Source organism: Amborella trichopoda, chromosome 7 (genome assembly GCF_054954075.1).
Source record: "Amborella trichopoda isolate Santa Cruz 75 chromosome 7, AtrichopodaSantaCruz75HAP2 v2.0, whole genome shotgun sequence".
Lineage (NCBI taxonomy): Eukaryota > Viridiplantae > Streptophyta > Magnoliopsida > Amborellales > Amborellaceae > Amborella > Amborella trichopoda.
Window position 1 is genome coordinate 36,883,425 of NC_142342.1, and position 21,808 is coordinate 36,905,232.

At 34.3% G+C, this 21,808-nt stretch overlaps 1 protein-coding gene across 2 annotated transcripts; it reads left to right on the top strand.

Moving 5' to 3' along the window:
- Positions 1–3,796: 3,796 nt before the first annotated feature.
- LOC18422793 (low affinity inorganic phosphate transporter 1) lies at positions 3,797–9,120 on the top strand. Of its 2 annotated transcripts, XM_020669049.2 has the most exons (4): positions 4,003–4,141; positions 5,737–5,894; positions 5,997–6,586; positions 7,710–9,120. In XM_020669049.2, the coding sequence occupies exons 2-4, from the start codon at positions 5,810–5,812 to the stop codon at positions 8,538–8,540; spliced, it is 1,506 nt and encodes a 501-aa protein (XP_020524708.2). In that variant the 5' UTR covers positions 4,003–4,141; positions 5,737–5,809; the 3' UTR covers positions 8,541–9,120. The 2 variants fall into 2 exon arrangements, with proteins under 2 accessions (XP_011624576.2, XP_020524708.2); XM_011626274.3 differs by having other exon boundaries at positions 3,797–4,141; positions 5,737–6,586.
- The last annotated feature ends 12,688 nt before the right edge of the window (positions 9,121–21,808 follow it).

The following is a 21,808-nucleotide window of genomic DNA, read 5'->3' on the forward strand; positions in this document are numbered from 1 at the left end:
TAGTGTCCCGGATGGGGTACCCCAAAAACCAGTCCGAACAGGTGAATCGACGGTTCGGATCGGCGAATCGGCCAGATCGGTCAGATTTGGCCCTAAAAAAATTCGAAAAAATTACCAAAAATCACTATAAATGTTGGTTTTTAAGAATCCAATAAGAAATGGGGTACTATATTATTAACTTTCTTTTTATTGCATCAATCTACAAATATTGAGATGTTCTTTTTTCCCTCTTTGAAGTACTGTAAACCATTAAATTTACATCAAACAAAAGAATGAGCATAGAACTATCATGAATGAAGCATATAATCATACATGGACTACAATAAAGCATACAAAATACGACCTAAAACCAAAATGAAATATGATTTTAAAACAAAAAATCAAATTTATAATAAATGGTAAACACCTAAAAATAAATTAAAATTAAAATTTTAAAAATAGTGAACAAAAAACTCAATTTTACAATGGTAAACAACAGAAAATCAATTTTATAATTAAAACATACACCCAAATAAATTTAAAAAATGGTAAAAAAATAAAAAATTTAAAATTTAAATTTAAAATAGAATTTTAAAACATTTAGATTTCTGTATTTTTACATATTCCTTTGATAATTAGTAAAAAAAATATAAAACAAACAAATTTTGCTAAAAACCTATCATAAAAAAAATACAAAATAACAAATCATGTTAACTGATTTTGATGAAAGCTAATCTTAACACGATCATACGACAAAAAAATTGGATCAAATTAATGAAGAATGGTCCCATGATTCACGGTTTTGCAGAAAACCCAAACCCGCTCAAAAAAACAGAAAATCACACTTAAAAAAAATGGTAAAAAAAAATACAAGACAAAAAATCACATAACTTGATTTAGATGACAGCTAGTATTAACATGATCATTTAGCAAAAGCATTGGATTAAAGAAATGGAAATGGTCACTAGATTCTCGAATTTGCCGAAAACCCTAACCCACTCAAAAAAACTGTAAATCTCGCTCAGAAAGAACAAATTGCTCAAAAAATAGTGTAATGACTTGCTATATTTACTGTAGCGACTCACTGTTTTACTGAATTGGCACAGTATGACCGATTCCCGGGTTGAACTGGGAGATTCAGTGCCGACTCGCCGCTGTTGTATTGAATTGGCACAGTATGATCGATTCTCGGGTTAAACTGGGAGATTCCGAGCCGACTCGCTGTTTTTTTAAATAGCTGATCAAGATAATGTATTACAAGATGTACTATTCTTGGGACTCGAAATTTTGTTTTTTTATATGCATGTGTCTTGATATGGATATGATCAATTAGAGGGTTTTTAAACAACAAAACTGCTTCCGATATATTTTTTTATTTGAAGTGCACCTTAATTCTACAATTTAAGGTTGAACTTTATATAATTTTTTCTTAATCAAAATGTTCCCTCTAAAATCTACTCTCTCACTCATGTAGCGTCTCTCTCTCTCTTAATGGAATCACGTACAACATTTGATCATCTCTGCACCTTTATTTCATTCATCAATTATTTTTCATCTTACTATTTCTCTTTCTACTCTTTGATTTGGGAATCACGTAGAACATTTGATGACATCTACAACCATTATTTCCTTGATCAGTACGTTTTTCTTCCTTTGTTATTTACTTGTCATTTTGTATTGTGTTTTTCTCCCCAACTTTTTAGAGTTCCTTCTTTCTTCTTAATGTGCCTTCATTCTTTGTTTTTGGGAAATAATTAGCGGTTTTGGAATGTGAAAAAAGAATATTATTCCTCATAGCGAATCATGACATTCTTTTTTTTTTCTGAGGAATTATGTGGGGGAGTCTGTGGGGAAGATAGGACCCATCCGTTTTTTCAAGTAGAAGATTAAGAGTAAGGATTTTGAAAGTATTTGTGGGTTTATTTTCAAGTTTCTGATTTGGGAATCATGTAGAATATTTGATCACATCTGCAACCATTATTCCCTCGATCAATTTGTTTTTCTTCCTTTGTTATTTACTTGTCATTTTGTATTGCGTTTTTCTCCTCAAATTTTTAGAGTTGCTTCTTTCTTATGTATGCGCAACCATTTTTTTTCGGGTAGATCAGTGAGGAATACCGGCCCCAACCCGTTTCTAGAAATAATGAAAGGTTTTCAAATGCATCAATGGGAATGAAAACCTGGACCGGTAGCTGAGGCTCTAGTGGCACTACCACCATGACCTCAACCCCATTCTCTGTGTGAAATCATTCTACCAACACCATATCAAACTTTGAGCATTTGTTCACCGCCCACCTTCAATGGTGAAAGTAAAACGGCTCCTCCAAAATGGAAGAAAAATATTATTCCTCGTAGCGAATCATGACACTTCTTTTTTTATTTTATTTTTGAGTAATTTTGTGGGCGAGTAATTATGTGGAGAAGACAGGTCCCACTCATTTTTTTAAGTAGATTAGAAGTATAAGCTTTTTGAAAGTGTTAGTGGAGTGGTGTTAATAATGGAAATGGAAACTGCAACTTGGTGACCAAGATATAGGGTAATACCATCACGATCTCAACCCATTTCCTAACAAATCATGACCCCCCATGTTCATTTCACCCCTCTCGACTGTTTTTTTGTTTTTTCCTTCTTTTTTTTATTTTTTTTTTATTTTTATTATTTTTTAATTGAAGGATTGCTTTTAATGGAAGGATTGTTTTCATAGAAGGATTTTTTAATTTATTTGAAGGACTGCTTTTAGGGTGCAATTTCCATATGGACGCCCCAGTAGGTGTAGAGGTACGGTGCCCTTCAAATTTTATCATGATATATAATTTTGATGTAAAATGTTATTAGGATTATCTCAAAATCTATTTTTATATGCAATTATAAAATTTTAAAATTTTAAAATTAAAAAATGATTAAAATCAAGTAGATCTATATACATATGAAAATCTTGAAAATGGACGTTGTAAATAATATGTTATATAATGATGATGATGGACATAATTTAGTCAATTTAAATGTTTAAAATATTTTTTATAATTTTTATATGGTGCGTGATGGTGTCAAGTATAAAAGAAGATTAAAAATCATTAGTAACATATAATTTTAACTATCAGATTAGGATCATGGCTAAGAGCATAACCTAGATTATTTTAGTGATAAGGTACGCAAGCATAAGTATTTTTAAATATGTTTATATAATATAATTTTAATATATGTACAAATTAATGACCCAATATTCGTTAAAAAAATAAATAAAAAAATAAAAAATAAGGACACTAAACATTTGACTTTGACTTTAGAAAAGACAAGACCGGCTGGGGAAGAGAGAGTGTGAGTTTGTAAGATGGGAAAGGTTTATATATTTTTCCTATCGCATAGAAGATCTATGCTTTTTCTACCACTCAGCAGTTCGATTTTGATCAAGAGAGCCACTCACCGTTTGATCTTAGATCCGACTTCTCAAACTATTTTATTTTTAGTTTTTTTATACAAATTATATGAATATGAAATTTGGTAAGTGCCATATTCTCATTGGGGTGCACTTAGAAAAAATATTAAAAATATATTTTTGATAAAATATAATGATCGAAATACCTTTCGAAACTTTACGAGAAACAACATTACGAAGAATATGAATGATGAATCGCCTAAATATTTTGGACTTGATTAAAAGGAAAAGTTCCCATCTCATAAAAAATTAGCATGCCATTTTATTTTATTGGTTTATTGGAGAGTAGGGATGTATGTAATTATTTGGAAAGTGGTGGATGGGGCTGCTTAGCTTCCTAAAATTCTTGATTAATGTGGAGGGCTAGGGCTGCAAATATTAGACGCAGTCTGGGGTAGAAATGGAAGTTCCTCTTTCCTTTATGATCGACCAAGAAAATAATTAAAATATGGAATATTCATTGAATAAATAATTCTCCCAGTTTCTAAACATCCCTCGTCATGAATTGGCAGCAAAGGGTCGGAAACGGGAGGCAGTTGACGGGAAATGGCGTGGAGGTTCCGATTGTTGCGTATAAATACAAGACGCCAACCCCTCCCCTTCTCTCAACCCCTCTTTCTCTTTCTCTTTCTCTTTCTCTTTCTCTCTCTCTCTCTCTCTAAGTCTTTGTCTCTGTGCGTCTCCTCTCTTTTCTCTCGAGACGCCAAGGGAGACTGCACACACAGGTGCGCCTCTCTCTCTCTCTCTCTCTTCGTATTCCCTTTTGCCTCTGCTTCTTTGGAGCCACTGAATTTTTATCGTTTTATGTAGCCGAGGTTCTAAAGCTCATTTTCAAATAGCGTCGATAAATATGGTTTCAATATTAAAAATGTTTGTCATTGCTTTAAAATATATTTTTTATATTTTCATCTAATTGATGGTTCAAAAATGCCCTATAGGATGCACTATCTCCAAAACTTGAAATCTTTTTTTTTTCTCATGTCCATGCATCTTGATATCGAGATGATCAATTTGAAGATTTTTTAGCATTAAAATAACTACTTCTGGTGAATTTTTTGAGGTGGGCTATAATTTGATTGTTTAAAGCCTCGACCGCTTTTCAAATCTTTTTCAAAAAGAGTAGAAAACATTAAAGGGTGCGGTTTGTATAGCGCCCTGGCTCTAAACAATGTAAAGCGTACCATCAAATTGTATTCAGAAATGTGATTTCAATATTGGAAATCTTTGTGATAGCTTTAAAATATATTTTCATCTTTATTTATAAAATTTAAAGCTTCAAAAATAGTGTACATAGTGTAGATCTATGAAAATTTCAAAATTTTGAAAATTGTCGGTTCAAAAATAAGTTACAAAATGGACTATTTTCAAAACTTGAAATTCATTTTTCTCTCATCTTTATGTCTTATGATCAATTTGACGATATTTGGGCACCAAAACAACTTCTAGTGAGATTTTTGAGGTGGGCTCTAATTTAATTATTTAAATCCTCAACTCTATATAAACCTCTCTCTCAAGAGTGAAAACCTATTGCAAACAAATTTCTTACTTTTTAGATTCTTTTATAATCTCTTTGACTTTTTTTTTTTTTTTTAATTACAGAGGCAAGGCAGGTTGACCGGGCCGTTTAGAGAGTGTGCTTGTATATGTGCATGTTAAGTGTGTCTGCTTAATAAAAAATAAATAAATAAATAAAAGAGAAAGAATTATTTGTATGGTCAACTGTACTTCTCTTAATCCAACTGTACTTCTCTTGATCTTTCTTTCGAATTAATTGCTTTTATGGATCTATAATGGCTGCTTTATTGGCTATCTGCAACTGTATTCCTCTTGGCGGCCTTTGTTTTGTTTCTCTGCGATAGAATGCTTTTTTGCTTTTATCTTCTTTCTTTCTATTTTTAACAACAAAACAGGAACAAAATCGCCGCTTAAAAACCTCTTCTTTCTTTTACTTGAACGGTTCAACAATTCAGAGACTATTCACAAAAATTTCCTCCCCTTTCTCATTCCACTAAAACAGGAAGTGAAAACCACCATGAGCAAACTCGATTTAATTTGAACATAGAGACAAAACCACAATTAGAAAACAAACTTTTACTCCCTTTCAATCTTCAAGAAAAACAGAGCAAAATCATTTTTTCTTTTTTTGAAATATAATAGAGCAAAACCATTATCGTGAACTAACTTCCATTCTTTCTACTGTCCTTAAATCTTCACAACAAAATAGAGATAAAACCACAATTCAACAAACGTTTGCTCTCTTTCCTTCACCAACTCAACAGGAACAATAAAATGAACTAACTTTCCTCCTTTCTTTAAACAGGAACCACCAAACCCAACGAAAAGCCAGTAAAAACCTCAGTTTTTCGGATAGAGCCAAGGCGGCTTAGGCAACAATGGCTAGAGACAACCTTCAAGTCCTCACCGCCCTCGATGTTGCCAAGACCCAATGGTACCACTTCACTGCCATTGTCATCGCCGGTATGGGCTTTTTCACCGATGCCTATGACCTCTTCTGCATATCTCTAATCACAAAATTACTGGGTCGTATCTATTACTATGACAAGAACGGCTCTCGTCCAGGGTCCCTCCCCCCAAATGTGTCTGCCGCTGTCAATGGAGTGGCCTTCTGCGGGACCTTCTTAGGGCAGCTCTTCTTCGGGTGGCTTGGCGATAAGCTGGGCCGAAAGCGTGTCTATGGTATTACCCTCATGGTCATGGTTGTGTGCTCCATTGCCTCTGGCCTCTCCTTTGGCTCCTCCCCGAAGGGTGTGATAGCAACACTCTGCTTCTTTCGATTTTGGCTTGGCTTTGGAATTGGGGGGGACTACCCGCTGTCAGCTACTATTATGTCAGAATACGCAAACAAGAGGACACGAGGAGCCTTCATCGCTGCAGTGTTTGCGATGCAGGGGTTTGGGATACTCGCTGGTGGGATGGTGGCAATCATAGTGTCTGCGGCGTTCAATGCCAAGTTTGATGTACCTTCATTTGCAGTGGCAGGGAAGGCATCAACAGTGCCTGAGGCAGACTATGTGTGGAGGATTATACTGATGTTTGGGGCTTTGCCAGCAGCACTTACATACTACTGGAGGATGAAGATGCCCGAGACTGCTCGTTACACTGCGCTTATCGCAAAAGATGCCAAACGGGCAGCAGCCGACATGTCAAAGGTATGCATGCCTTCCCTCATAGGGTTCTAATGGTGTTAGTAATAGTGTAGTGTATAGAATATTTTACGGCATTTTAAGAGTATGGTAAAGTATAGTCAGCTGGGATCATGACCGTTTGATTGGATACCATGTGGTGATGGAAAAGAGTGAGACCCAGAATTGGGGTGGTGGTGGTCCTTTAATGTTGGTTCTTGCTCTCCACACTTTCTGTTCATCTTTCCATGACTTAATGGTTTCTGCTTTCAATTTGAATTCAGCTGCCCCGACAGGGTGCAAGGGATTTGAAATTGGGGTCCAATTTTTTTTTAATGGATTTTCATTTTTTTGTGGTTCACTCTTTCATTTCTATAGTTATCGATGCCCACAATGAACTAGAAGCATGTTTTGTGAGAATATAAATTACAATTCATTATTGAGGTATGATCCCCTAGATAAACTAAAGTGTAGGATGTCATTACCATTTTGGTTACTTCAGTTTCAAAACCCATTTGAATCCCTATTCTCATCTTGAGGAATAGTAGCTTCATGTTCTAAATAGATGTTAATCTCTTTTTGTTTTTTTGGTTAAATACTTCTCCTTTTTCTTTTTCTTTTTTGTTTTTTTACAATTTTTTTGGAATCTCTGGCATGATAAAGTTATAGGGTACGGATTAACAAATCTCTGTAGCATTTTCTCCTCTCTTGTACTAGGAATTTTTTTGAAAAGAAAAGTAAATTTTGGGAAACTAGAAATTTTCTCGGTTTCTTAACATAGGGCCTAGTCCATTTGTTAGTGTCCAATTACGAACCAAAATCCCCCATTTTGAACAATGCTCAATATCTTATTAGACTATTTGCCTGGCATTGCCTCTTATGTTTTCTAATTCTGATTATGCTGCAGTTTCTTCTATTTCTTGAAGGTTCTGTAGTCCATTATCCTATGGCACATACTTCCCCTGATTATATTTTCTGATGACATTTCACCTTGTGTTTTTCTAATTCTGAAATTCATTGTGTTTTATCTCTCACTTGAAGGATCCACAATACATTAGACCATAGGATATACTTTCCCTTATATAAATGCTGGAGTCAATTCTCCTCGTGTTTCTAAGTTAAATCCACTGGGTTTATCAATATCTTGTAGGTCCTCCAAGTTGATATTCAAGCAGAACCTGAAAAGTCGTGGCCCGATGCTAATGCCAACTCGTTTGGCCTCTTCAGCCGAGAATTCGCTCGTCGCCATGGCATCCACCTCTTTGCCACCTGCTCCACGTGGTTCCTCCTCGACATTGCATTCTACAGTTCAAACCTCTTCCAGAAAGACATATTCACAGCCATTGGATGGATCCCCCGTGCCGAAACAATGAACGCTATCCAAGAGGTCTATCGCATTGCTCGTGCCCAAACCCTGATTGCTCTGTGCTCCACTGTTCCTGGCTACTGGTTCACTGTCTTCTTCATCGACAAAATGGGACGTTTAGCCATCCAAGTCATGGGATTCGCGATGATGACCATCTTCATGTTTGCGCTTGCCATACCTTATAATCACTGGACCCATCCTGATAACCGCATTGGGTTTGTTATGATGTACGCTCTCACCTTCTTCTTTTCAAATTTTGGGCCAAATACCACCACATTTGTTGTGCCCGCCGAGATTTTTCCAGCAAGGCTTAGGTCAACTTGTCACGGGATATCTGCTGCTTCGGGTAAGGCTGGGGCCATGGTTGGGGCATTTGGGTTTTTGTATGCAGCCCAAAAGAAGAACAAGGCTCTTGCTGAACTCGGTTATCCGGCTGGTATCGGGATGAGGAATACATTGATTATACTCGGTTGTATCAATCTTTTGGGGACGTTTATCAGTTTGTTAGTGCCTGAATCGAAGGGTAAATCACTAGAGGAGATGTCAGGTGAGAATGAAGTTGATGACGAGAAGCAACAGAGGCTGGAACTCTCTAATCGGACAGTGCCGGTTTGATGGCGATGATGATGCATCTTTTCTCTTGAACCACTTAATTTGTTTCATCTAGCTATCTTTAACTGGATGGTCCCTGTCTGATGATGCATCTAAAACCGATATGAGGAGTTTGATACCAAATTCGGTGATGTTGGTCGTAACTGTTTCTACAACATATCCAACCCCCATAGTCAACACATTTCTGATGTGAAAGCGATTCAGCTCACAACCGGCTGATCTGCTGGGCAGAATTGTAATGGAGATGAATTTTGGCCCCTTGGATTCCTCTATCTTCATACTAAATTTCGAGTCCTTTGGACTGTCCATCAGAGAGTAGAATGAGTGAAACACGCGCAGACTGGCATACTTTCTTATCAACATGAACCTTTTTTGAGGATGGTTTGAATTTAAATTTGTTTTGGCTCTATCTTATGTAAATATCATAAAAAAGAGGCTATCACCACTTATGGGTCGTTTGGGTCCTGCTAAAAGCTGAATTTGAAAGAACAATGATGTTTGGTTTCTGCTGGTGGTTGCTGCTGGAAGAACCAGTATATGAAAAATAATGAAAATCAGGTTTCGGCTGTGGGTCGTTAATGCAGTTTAGCCGTTCATTGTATATTCTATTCAGCGTTTTAAAAATCGCCGAGTCGAACCGGACTCGACTCGGAATTCACGAAAAAGGTACCGGATCGGTTCGAAAACCGGGAATCGTCCGTTTTTAGAGAGAACCGGACGATTCCGCACAGTGACTCGCCGATTCACTGTGCGGAATCGGCGAGTCCGTGAAGAACACGGGTTGCACAGTGTTCTTCACGGATTTTTTCAAATTTGTCATTTTTTTATCATTTTTTTTGTTATTGTCGGCATGTGATCTGTTTTGCAGGCTGTAAACAGCTTTATTCAGCTTTTTCAAGGATTAAATGGTGGAAAAATTGGTTGTTTTTGGATCAAGAAAAATTCGGGGTTTAGGGTTTCCGCCATTTTTGAAATTTCATGCCAAATAGGGCATGAATCTTTCAAAATTTGTAGGCATATTGATCTTAAAGCTGTGAATCAAAAGTTTTTGTTACTAATTTGTGATAATCGTTGAGAAAAACAGAGTTTTTTGGAGATTGAAGGCTTTGGTTCACAAAAACAGGTAAGAACTTTGGGTTTTTTTTTTTTTTTCCGCCATTTGATTTATTTCACGGCATATTTTGAACAAAATGAGTTCAATAATTAGGGTTTTTAATCTTTATTGTGTCTAGTATGATTTAAAATTTTCAATTTTACGTAATCTGGTCAATTACAGCAAGAAATTTGATATGAACAGTGAGATGTCTGCGGAACCAAATTCCGCTGTTTTTTTTTTTTTTTTTCCGCCTTTTGATTTTGTTTTCATGATATATTAGAAATAATGTGTTAAAAATTTAGGTTTTTGATTCCTTATATTGTTGTTTATCAGAAAATATAGTCAATTGGATGTAATTTATTCACTTGGAGGTGAATTTTTGAGTTAAAATCGCTTATGTAAAACGACTCTGTGAAAAACAAATTTTTTTTTTTTTTTTTTTTTTTTTTTTTTTTGTGTAGCCCATGATAGAATTTTTTGTAATCTATGATCGAATTTTTTGTAATCCATGATCAAAATGTTTGTTTTTTTTTCTTGTAATCCATGATCGAATTTTATTTTTTATTTTTTATTTTTGTAACCCATGATAGAATTTTTTGTAATCCATGATCGAATGTTTTGTAATCCATGATCGAAATGTTTGTTTTTTTTTGTAATCCATGATTGAATTTTTTGTTTTTTATTTTTTATGTAACCCATGATAGAGTTTTTTGTAATCTATGATTGAATTTTTTGTTATCCATGATGTAATTGTTTTTTTCTTTTTTTGTAATCCACGATCGAATTTTTTGTTTTTTTTTGTTTTTTTTTTTTGTAATGCATGATCGAATTTTATGTAATCCATGAACGAATTTTTTTTAATCCATGATAGAATTTTCTGTAATCCATGATCGACTTTTTTGTAATCCATGATCGAATTTTATGTAAACCATGATCGAATTTTTTGTAATCCATGATAGAATTTTCTGTAATCCATGATCGACTTTTTTGTAATCCATGATCGAAATGTTTGTTTTTTTTACTTGTAATCCATGATCGAATTTTTTGTGTTTTTTTTTTTTTTGTAACCCATGATTGAATTTTTTGTAATCCATGATCGAATTGTTTTTTTCTGTTCTTGTAATCCACGATCGAATTTTTTGTTTTTTTATGTTTTTTTTTTTTTTTGTAATCCATAATCGAATTTTATGTAATCCATGATCGAATTTTATGTAATCCATGATCGAATTTTTTGTAATCCATGATCGAATTTTTAGAAAATTTATGATTTTTTTTAGATCGAATCAATGAATTGTCAAACGAATTCAATCAATGGCACCAGCGTGACCAAGAAGAACAACAACGTCGTCTATCATTTTATTTTTAGATCGTATGTTACTAATTTTATGCTTTATTGTAGTCCATGTATGTTGATATACTTATTCCATGATAATTCTATGTTTATCCTTTTGTGTGATGTAAATTAAATGTTGAATGGCAGTTCATGTAGGGGAAGAACCTATCAATATTCGCATATTCATTCAAAAACATGAAAATTCTTAATGGAGTACCCTCATTTTTTATTGAATTCCTAAAAAACAATATTTATAATGAATTTTAATAATTTTTTCGGATTTTTTTGAAGCTTTATTCTGAACGATACACCCGATTCCGATCCGGATCGCCGATTCGCAGATCCGGATTGCCGATTCGCCGATCCGGATCGGTTTTTGGAAAGCCCGATCCAGGTCACCGATCCGGTTTTTAAACCATTGATTCTATTAGTTGATGATTCCCTAGTAATACATAGCCAATAAAAAATATTTTTTGAGAATAACTTATCAATGACGTAACAAATAAATTAGATGGGAACATTTTTATAGGGCGAATAATGATTTTTTCTCTATCTATATATATATATATATATATATATAGGAAAAGTTTTTCCAACGCCTATAGGTGAAAATAAATAGTGATTTCGCCTACCTTCATCACCGTCCAAATTTCATTGCGGGGTCACGATTGTCTGGTAGTGTTTTAACTTTCATTTTTTTTCTACAAATCGGAATGACCTGAAATTTAGAGAGTATGTACATCTTACTGAGGCGCATTTAATAAAAATATAAATAAACTTATCTTTGAAAAATAAATCGACCAAAATACCCCCTAAATGTTTTAGAGGTATTTTGGTCAATTGTTTTCATGTAAAATAGTTTTTTTATAATTTTCGAAGGTTCCCTATTTTTGATGAATACACACTCCAAATTTTAGATCATTCTGATTTGTAAAAAAAAAAATGAAAAATGAAACACAATCGGGAAATCATGACCACGCGATGAAGTTTGGACGGTGATGAAGGTAGGCGAAATCATTGTTCATTTTCGCCTATAGGCGTTGCGTAATGTTATATATATATATATATATATATATATATATATATAGGTGCGCGACGTCGCGTATTGGGCTCGCGTGCGCCAACGGTGTTGATCTTTTTTTTTCAATTGGACGTTCCCAATTCAAAAACTCTCTCTCTCCTCGAACGTATGAAATTGTCCATTTCCCGTAGCTCACACAATCACCTGACAGAGGGCAGACCTTCCCCCTCCCTCTCTCTCTCTCTCTCTATGCACTCCCTCTCTCTCACACGAAGCCACCTCTCTCTCTCTCATCGCCCCTAGCTATTTCCACCCCACTCTCTCTCATTTTGTATATGAAGCATGCTCTTGCGTAGGACATTTTGAATCTGAAGCACGCCCCTCTCTCTCATATGAAGTACACCCCTCTCTCTCTCTCTCATTTGAAGCACTTTCTTTGAGGCCATTTCAGGTATGGATTCATCCCTTGTTTTTTTTTTTTTTTAAGCTGCTTCATCCATTTTGAATCTGAATCCTATTGCAGCAGGGTTTGCCATTTTTAATCTGAAGCATGAAGCATATTACAATAGGGTTTTGTTACTTTTCGAGTTCCTTGATTAATCGCACAATATTTTTATATCTGCATTTTTGGGTTTTTTGGATAAGTAATGCTTGTTTATGGTATGTAAAATTGTATGAACTCAAAATCATTTTACAAAATGAATCAGCCTTTGTTTGGGGTTTTTTTTGCCACATTTGGGGGTTTTTGGTTTTTCAGTCATTGAATGTTTTACACAAAGCAAAAAAACTACGATCACAGAAATTCTGTACAAATTAATATATTACATATTTTTTTGCCACATTTAGGGGCTTTGGTTTTTCAATAATTGAATGTGTTACACAGAGCAACAAAACTACGATCATAAAAATTATGTACAAATTAATATATCACATAAGTTTTTGCCACATTTGGGGGTTTTGGTTTTTCAGTGATTGAATGTGTTACACAGAGCAACAAAACTATGATCAGAAAAACTCTGTAGAAATTAATATATGTCAGAATGTTTTACCACCTTTGGGGGTCTTGGTTTTTCAGTGATTGAATGTGTTACACAGAGCAACAAAACTATGATCGGAGAAACTATGTAGAAATTAATATATGCCAAAACAAATTGCCACATTTCGGGGTCTTGGTTTTTCCGTGATTGAATGTGTTACACAGAGCAACAAAACAATGATCATAAAAATTTAGTACCAATTAATATATCACATAATTTTTTGCCACATTTGAGGGTCAACTGATAAAAGTGCCATGACCCTCCATACTTAAGGGATTGTGTCTATCACATACAATGAACTGGAATTTATAGATCAAATTGGATGCCTTCTTTATGGAAATGAGTCAAACTTATGTTAATGCATGGAATTAATAATTATTCTTATAGAAATTTATCAATGGCCTCTGTTTCTTATCTGGTAGTCTGACATATATGCTATGTGTTGGTGATTCAATTAAACAATAGTTCACCATTCAAGCACTTGGGTATTCGAATGCTTCTACTGATCTATGCATGCTTTACTATCGACATGCTGTTGTACGAAAATTGTGACATGTCAAATGTCAGTTGCCCTATTATCCATGTGCCATTATAAGAACATTTTGATATGTGAAATGTTGTATGTCTTATTTGTATATTGAGATGTTGATCATGTGTATATAACTATGTTGAGTTACTTTAAGAGTTAAGTTCACATTAATAAGGGTTGTCACCCCTATTATCTACAATTGCTTTGAATATGGTTGATCCTATAATGGAAGCAATAAAATTTGAATCGATAACAAATGGGCTATCTAGTCTACTAGGAGTGTTGTTATATTTAAATAAAGGTTTGAATACATATATTTATATAGTTTGTTTTTTTATGTAGGGTCAGTTGAAAAACTTAGATGGATCACACCATTTCAGACTGTGTGTCATCTCCCACTTGCGCAATTGTTGACAACTTGGGTGACACCAATGAGGTCATGGGGCAACTTCCTTATCTTGCAACCCCTCCTAGAACGTTTACAGAAGTGCAAGATAGAGAACCAGACTCCTCAAGCAAACACTTAGAAACAAATGTACCCCGTGTAGAAATGGAGTTTTGTTCAGAAGAAGATGCAATTGACTAATATAAGGCTTATGCATTAGCCAGGTTTTCGTATCCGTAGGAGCACTACCCATAATAATAAAGGTGAAAGGATTCACAGAGAAATTATTTGTTCTAAGGCAGGATTTAGCAAAGAGAAAGAACAAGTCAATGGAACAAAACTTCCTGAATCAAGGTGTGGGTGTAAGGCTAAGCTTGGAGTCAGCAGAAAAGTAGACAACAAGTGGGTCGTGATTAGGTTTATTGATGATCACAATCATGATCTAGTCAGTCAAAGAAAAGATCGTCTAATTCGCAACCACCGAACATTGTCTAGTGCCACAATGTTGATGATAAATTCAATGAGTTTGGTAATAGTTAAGCCAACATATATTCATGACATATTCATAGAAACATATATTCATGACATATTCATAGAGGGATCGAGAATATGACATGTACACAAAATGATATCGAGAATGAAATTGCTAAGGCCAGAAGAAAACTAAGAGGAGAAGATGGTAATCTAATGAAATAATCGAATCTATATTTTTTCTATAGATTGAAATTAGATGCAAATGATCACATTCTTAGTAGATGCGACATGTAAAGTTCCATAGCAATGCTTCTCTGATGTGGTTACATTTGACAACACATACAAAACAAAGACTTTTAGTATGTCCTTTGCACCCATTCTTGGTGTAGATCACCATTTCAATACAACCTTCTTTAGATTTGCCCTCATATTTGATGAGAAGGTAGAATCATTTGTTTGGTATTTGAAAATTGGTTAGAAGCAATGGGTGGGCAACAACCGAGCGTTATTCTCACTGATCAAGACTGTGCAATTTCAGTGGCAGTAAGACAAGTTTTTGACAAGAGTGAGCATCATTCCAGATATCTTCAGGAGTTATATAGTTAGCCCAACAATAGAAGAATTTGGATTGGGATAGAAATTAATGATAGTGAAATATGAGTTGGAAAATAATGAATGGCTACATAGGCTTTATGGTTTCTCACATACAATGAGTGGATGCATACTTGACTAGCAGGTTCACAGCGTGTATGACTTCTACCCAAAGAAGTGAATGGATGAATAAGCATTTCAAGATGTAGTTGGCATCCAAAACTGAAGTAAAGGGATAAATAAGCATTTCAAGATGTACTTAAGATCCAAAACTAGCTTACAGACCCACCAAACTAAGCATGATTCATCCCAAACAAGCCTGATTTTGACATACTGTTTCATTATGACAGACCCCCAAATCAGGTTTGTCAAGGCTCGTATTAAAAAAAAAAAAACCCAAACAAAGCTTAATTCATTTTGTAAAATGGCTTTAAGCTCATACAATTTTACAGACCATAAGCAAGCATCACTCATCCAAAAAACCCAAAAATATAAATCTTTTATCATAGTTTTGTTGCTCTGTGTAACACATTCAATCACTGAAAAACCAAGACCCCCAAAAGTGGCAAAAAATTCTGGCACAAATTAATTTCATACAAAATTTCTCTGATCGTAGTTTTGTTGCTCTGTGTAACACATTCAATCACTGAAAAACCAAGATCCCCAAATGTGGCAAAAAATTCTCACATATATTAATTTCTACAAAGCTTCTCTGATCATAGTTTTGTTGCTCTGTATAACACATTCAATCACTGAAAAACCAAAACCCCCAAATGTGGCAAAAAATTCTGTGATATATTAATTTGTACAGAATTTCTATGATCGTAATTTTGTTGCTCTATGTAACACATTCAATGATTGAAAGACCAAAGCCCCCAAATGTGGCAAAAAAACCCCCAAACAAAGCCTGATTCATTTTGTAAAATTGTTTTGAGCTCATATAATTTTAATGACCATAAGCAAGCATCACTTATTCAAAAAACCCAAAAACACAGATCTAAAAATATTATTTGATTAATCAAGAAACTCGGAAAGTAACAAACCCCTACTACAATATGCTTCAGATTAAAAATGGCAAACCCTACTGCAATATGATTCATATTCAAAATGCATGAAGCAGCTTAAAAAAAAAAAGGGATGAATCCATACCTGAAATGGCCTCAAAGATAGTTCTTCAAATGGGAGAGAGCGGAGAGTGCTTCAGATTCAAAATGAGAGAGAGAGGGGCGGAAATGGCTAGGGACAATGAGAGAAAGCACAGAGGGCAGAGAGTGGCTTCATGCGAGAGAGGGAGGGAGAAGGTCTGCCCTCTGTCAGGCGATTGAGTGAGGTACATGAAATGGACAATTTCAGATGTTTGAGGGGAGACAGGGTTTTTGAATTGGGAACCTCCGATTGAAAAAAGAAGATCAACACCGTTGGCGCACACGACCCCAATACACGACGTCGCGCACCTAATCTTTTCCCTATATATATATATATATATATATATATATATATATATATATATATATATATATATATATATATATATATATATATATAGGTGAAATCCCCGTCCAAAAAAATTGGACGGTGTGCATTTCTTGACCACCACGGACATAGCCATGGCCCTGTCACGAACATGCCATGTCCATAACGGTCCAAAAACATGCGGCAACTGCAACAGACGCGTTCCATTCAATGAACCACCACGAGATTAATCAATAATTTAACATAATAAATATATTTTTATAAATAATAATATAAATATTATATATAATATCATAAACATATATTATATATATTAATAGTATACATTACATTAGTAAAATAAATATACATATATAATATATATTATAATAATATATTACAATAATATATTATAATATATTGGAATATAATATAATATAATATAATATAATATAATATAATATAATACAATATAATACAATACAATACAATACAATATAATATAATATAATATAATATAATATAATATAATACAATATAATACAATATAACATAATATAATATAATAGAAAAAGTGTATATAAGGTTGCAACCTTAAAATGTAGAATTATATATGCACCAAAAAAATCTATCAGAAAAAATTGTTTTCACGTTGAAAAACCCTCTAATCGATCATCTCGACAACGACTCTATGAATCTGAAAAAAAAGATTTTGGGTCTCAGAAATAGTGTATCTTGCAACACATTATTTAGACCTTTCATTTTCAAGATTTTTATATGATTATAAACGTACTTGATTTTAACTTTTTTTGGAGTTTAAAATTTTATAATTAGATATGAAAGTAGATTTTGAGATAATCCTAAGAATGTTTTACACCAAAATTATATTTTGTAATAAAATTTGTAGGTGTGCCTTAATTAGATTGTTTAAGGTTGCAACCTTATCGAAACCACACACTAATATAATATTATGTTATAATAATATTATATTATATTATATCATATCATATTAATAATACTTTTATATATATATATATATATATATATATATATATGGAAAAAACTAGGGTTAGCCCACTAGCTCATATGAACATATGAGCCCAACGGTCCAAATTGAATATGGGCCGATCTGACGATCACGGATGTCCCTTACGAACTTAATCTTTCATGTTTTAATAAAGGAATGGGAACTTTTGTTGGAAGATTACTTTCTTAACTTTTAGATGAAAACATGTGTTAAATGTAGAACTTTTGGAAAAGAAAGATTTTTTTCATGAACAAATCTTTTAGAAAAAAAAATGTGCCCCTAGAGAGAAGAAGAAGAGAGAAAGAAAGAACATTTTCTTTTAGAGAGAAAAAGCCTCTAGAGAGAAAAGAAGTATGTGAGAGATAGAAGAACCTCAGAGAAGAAAACCTAAAGACTGCAGTCTCTAGAAGAAACCAGAGAGCCCAAGAAAGCCTGTTTTTTTAGATGACCATTGTAACCTGTGAGTTTATAATAGCTTTGATATCCTTTCTCCCGTGGACATAGCTTAAAAAGGTAAACTACATAAATCTGGTGTCAGTAAGATTTATTTCTTTATTTGCTCTATTGCATATTTTCCCACTCATACACACACATCGGTTTTAGCATAATTTTGTTTCCCATATTTCCTAGATCCGCTGCGTGCATCCACATTCATGCGAAAGGGATCTAACTGGGTGAGCCCAACAAGTCGTATTAGAGCATGTTTCCCTCGCTGCTTGATCCTCCCTATCATCGTTTTTTGGTATTGTGAACCTAGTGGTCGTAGGAGTAAGGAAGAAAACAAATCTCGCTCCTTTAATTTTTTTCACTGCTCTAAGCTTTGCGCTGACTTGACTTTCGATTAATTGAGCTTACATGAGGTTTTGGGATTCAAACCCTCATGTGGAAGCTCTGCCGAAATGCTATGAAAATGTCTACAAAGGCTTAACTAACGTTGGATACTCTAACACACGGGCAATAGCTGATTGTAACACATGGGCGATAACAGTCTGTAAAGCACGAGCGATAGCTGACTGTAACACATAGGTGATAGCAGACTGTAATATACAGGTGATAGCTGACTATAATGTATGGGCGATAGCTAACCGTAACTCACAGGCGATAGCTGATCATAACGCATGACTGATAGCTAGCCGTAACGCACTGGCGATAATGAACCATAACCTACAGGCGATAACTAATTGACGGGGGATAACCGTAACATATGAGGGATAATTGTAAGAGACGGTGGATAGACAGTGTGTGTGGATAGATGGATTCCAGTACTAAAAGCAGGATGATATCGCTCAATGGGAATAACTGGATCATTTGGAAGCCAAATATGGAAGATCTACTATATTGTCGAGACCTTTTGGCACCCATTGAAAGGGTAGAATACAAGCTCGAAAGTATGAAAGATGATAAGTTGAAGAGACTAGACCGAAAGACTCTCGAAACTATCTGACAATGGTTGGAAGAAAATGTGTTCCACCATGTGTCGACGGAAACAACTGCCAAGTCATTGTGGAATTAACTACGTGACTTGTACAAGAGGAAGACCGTCGGAAATAAGGTGTTCTTCATCAAGAAGTTTGTGAACATGAAGTTTAGGGACGAGGGATCTATTGTAGAGCACCTGAATGAGATGCAAAGCATTGTTAACCAACTCGCAACGATGAAGTTGTTCTTGTAAGATGAGCTACTAGCTCTATTTTTGCTCTGTTCACTACCGGAACTATCAGAACTAAGGTTGTCGACGGAACTCGCTACTAGCTCTGTGAGACTCTCGGAACTATCTGACAATGGTTGGAAGAAAATGTGTTCCACCATGTATTGGTGAAAACAACCGCCAAGTCATTATGGAATTAACTACATGACTTGTACGAGAGGAAAACCGTCGAAAATAAGGCGTTCTTCATCGGGAAGTTTGTGAACATGAAGTTTAGAGGGATCTACTACAGAGCACCTAAATGCGATACAAAGCATTGTTAACCAACTCGCAGAGATGAAATTGTTCCTGTAAGATGAGCTATTAGCTCTTTTTTTGGTCGGTTCACTATCGGACAGTTAGGAGACCTTGTTAGTCTCAGTGAGTAACTCAACACCTAATGGGACACTGACCATAAGTAAAAGAAGTAAAAGAATAGATTTTGAAAAAGTCAATTTGTGACTTGGCCAATTTTAAAAATAATCCAAAAATAAGGAAAATGTAAAATAAATATTTATAGCTAAAGCACTTTCCAATCTTTGCCAAAATAATAAAAAGTATAAAAAGATATATTACAAATGATTTTTGTTGAATTTTTTATAATTGTTTTTAGGGAAAATTATGTAAATATCCTTTTTAGTTTTTGCTATTATGAAAATACTTAATACGTTTTGTTATTACATGTATATCCGTTTTTTTAACTTCACAATAATTTTATTTTAAAAAAGATGAAACGACCCTTTTTTTTTTGTTTTTTTTTTCAAAAACAGAAATGAGATTGATTTTAGTTTTAAAAAATGGAAAATAGCCGCCTTCTCTAAACTCTGCGTATAGCCTTTCGGTCTCCAAACTCTTGATCCGTTAGCAAACCTTTCGTTGAAAACGTTTTTTTAACTGGTGGCTTGGAGAAACATCAAAGCGTGTTTCTCTCTCTAAACCTCCACCACTCAATGATTCTACTGCTTCCGTTGAAGCCCACTGGTCTCTGCAACACTTTCAAAAGAACAGATGGGTAGGGCGAGAAATATTTAAGAAGAAAGAATAAATGGAAAACTCGAGAAATCTGGATCTCGAACTCGTGGATCTTAGAGAACCAGAGCTTGTGCTGGACCTTGATTCTCTCTTCTAAAAGCTTCCTTTCATCGGGAAAGAACTCGGGTTAAGATTGCTCTCTTCTGAAAGCTTTCTTTCATCTGTAAAGAACTCGAGTTGACATTGCTTCAAATAGGGTTCAGCAATGAATAGAAGAAAGTGGGTCTGAATCAAAAGTGAGACAGACCCTCTCCTCCTCTATAGAGTCTCCACTCTTAAGTTCCTTATCAATTCAATCGAAGAAAACTTCAGGAAAGAACAACCCAACTCTCACCTGTATTTCAATGTAAACAAAAAAGAAGGCCGTTAGGTAGAAGAAAGCCCAAATCCCTCTCTTTCCTGTACTTCAATGGAAAAGGAAACAAAACCCAAATCCCTCTTTTTCTCTCCTCGGCTTCAATGTAAATGAAGGAAAGCTTGAGGAAACAAACCCCCAAATCCCTTGCCTATATAACTAAATGGAAATGAAGCAAATGTTAAACAAAAAAAAAAAAAAATAGTTTTTGAAAAGCCGAAATTATTAAGATTCAAGCTTTTTAAAAACTGAAAATTTTAAAAATTTTGGTTATTCAAAACTGAAAATAGATAGCTTCTATCTTTTTTTAAAAAAAAATGTTATGAAATTAAAAAATAACAGACATATATGTAATAAAAAAAAAATATTAAGCATTTTCATAATAACAAAAAATAAAATAAATATTTTTGTAATTTTTCCTTGTTTTTAATATTCCATGATCACCAAACTACGGATACGATTGAGTTACTTGGGCGAGCCGTAGTCGAAAGACATTTATCTCTTTCATTATTTGCAGGTCTAGTTGTTAACGTTCAATGGGGTCCATTTGTTCAATACAGTTTATTATCTAGGACTTGATTTTTTTTCCTCCGAACACTAATTGACATTTTTATGGGAAAGCATGCAATACGACAATATATTTTTGAACAAGGATATCCACCACCTCTAGCCGTCGGATCTGAATTAATACAGCTAGCAATGTGCCTAGGACTATGCTAAAAATTTAAGTGAATATTCTTAGGCATTATCCCAGAAAAATGATATATTAGTAGTCACTTGATTTTACATCTAACAGGTAAAGGTGATTGCAACTTTTATACTATAGATAAAAGACTTCATAGTATAAGGAAAAAGTTTTTATAGGGTTGCAACTTTAAAATGTAGAATTATAAATGCACCTCAAAAATCTATTTGACAAGGTTGTTTTAATGTTGGGAAAAATTCTAATTGATATCTCAACATCGAGAAAAAAAAAAAATTTGAAACTTAGAAATAGTGCATCTTGCAATACATCATCTAGACCGTCTATTTTCAAGATTTTCATATGTTTATATATGTACTTGATTTTAGCTATTTTTGGAGTTTAAAATTTTATAGTTAGATATGAAAATAGATTTTGAGATAATCCTAAAAAAAAATTTCGCCAAAATTATACGTAACGACAAAATTTGGAGGTGCACCTTAATTGGATTGTTGAAGGTTGCGACCTTATAGAAACCACACCCATAGTATAAATTTACATGTGTTTTTA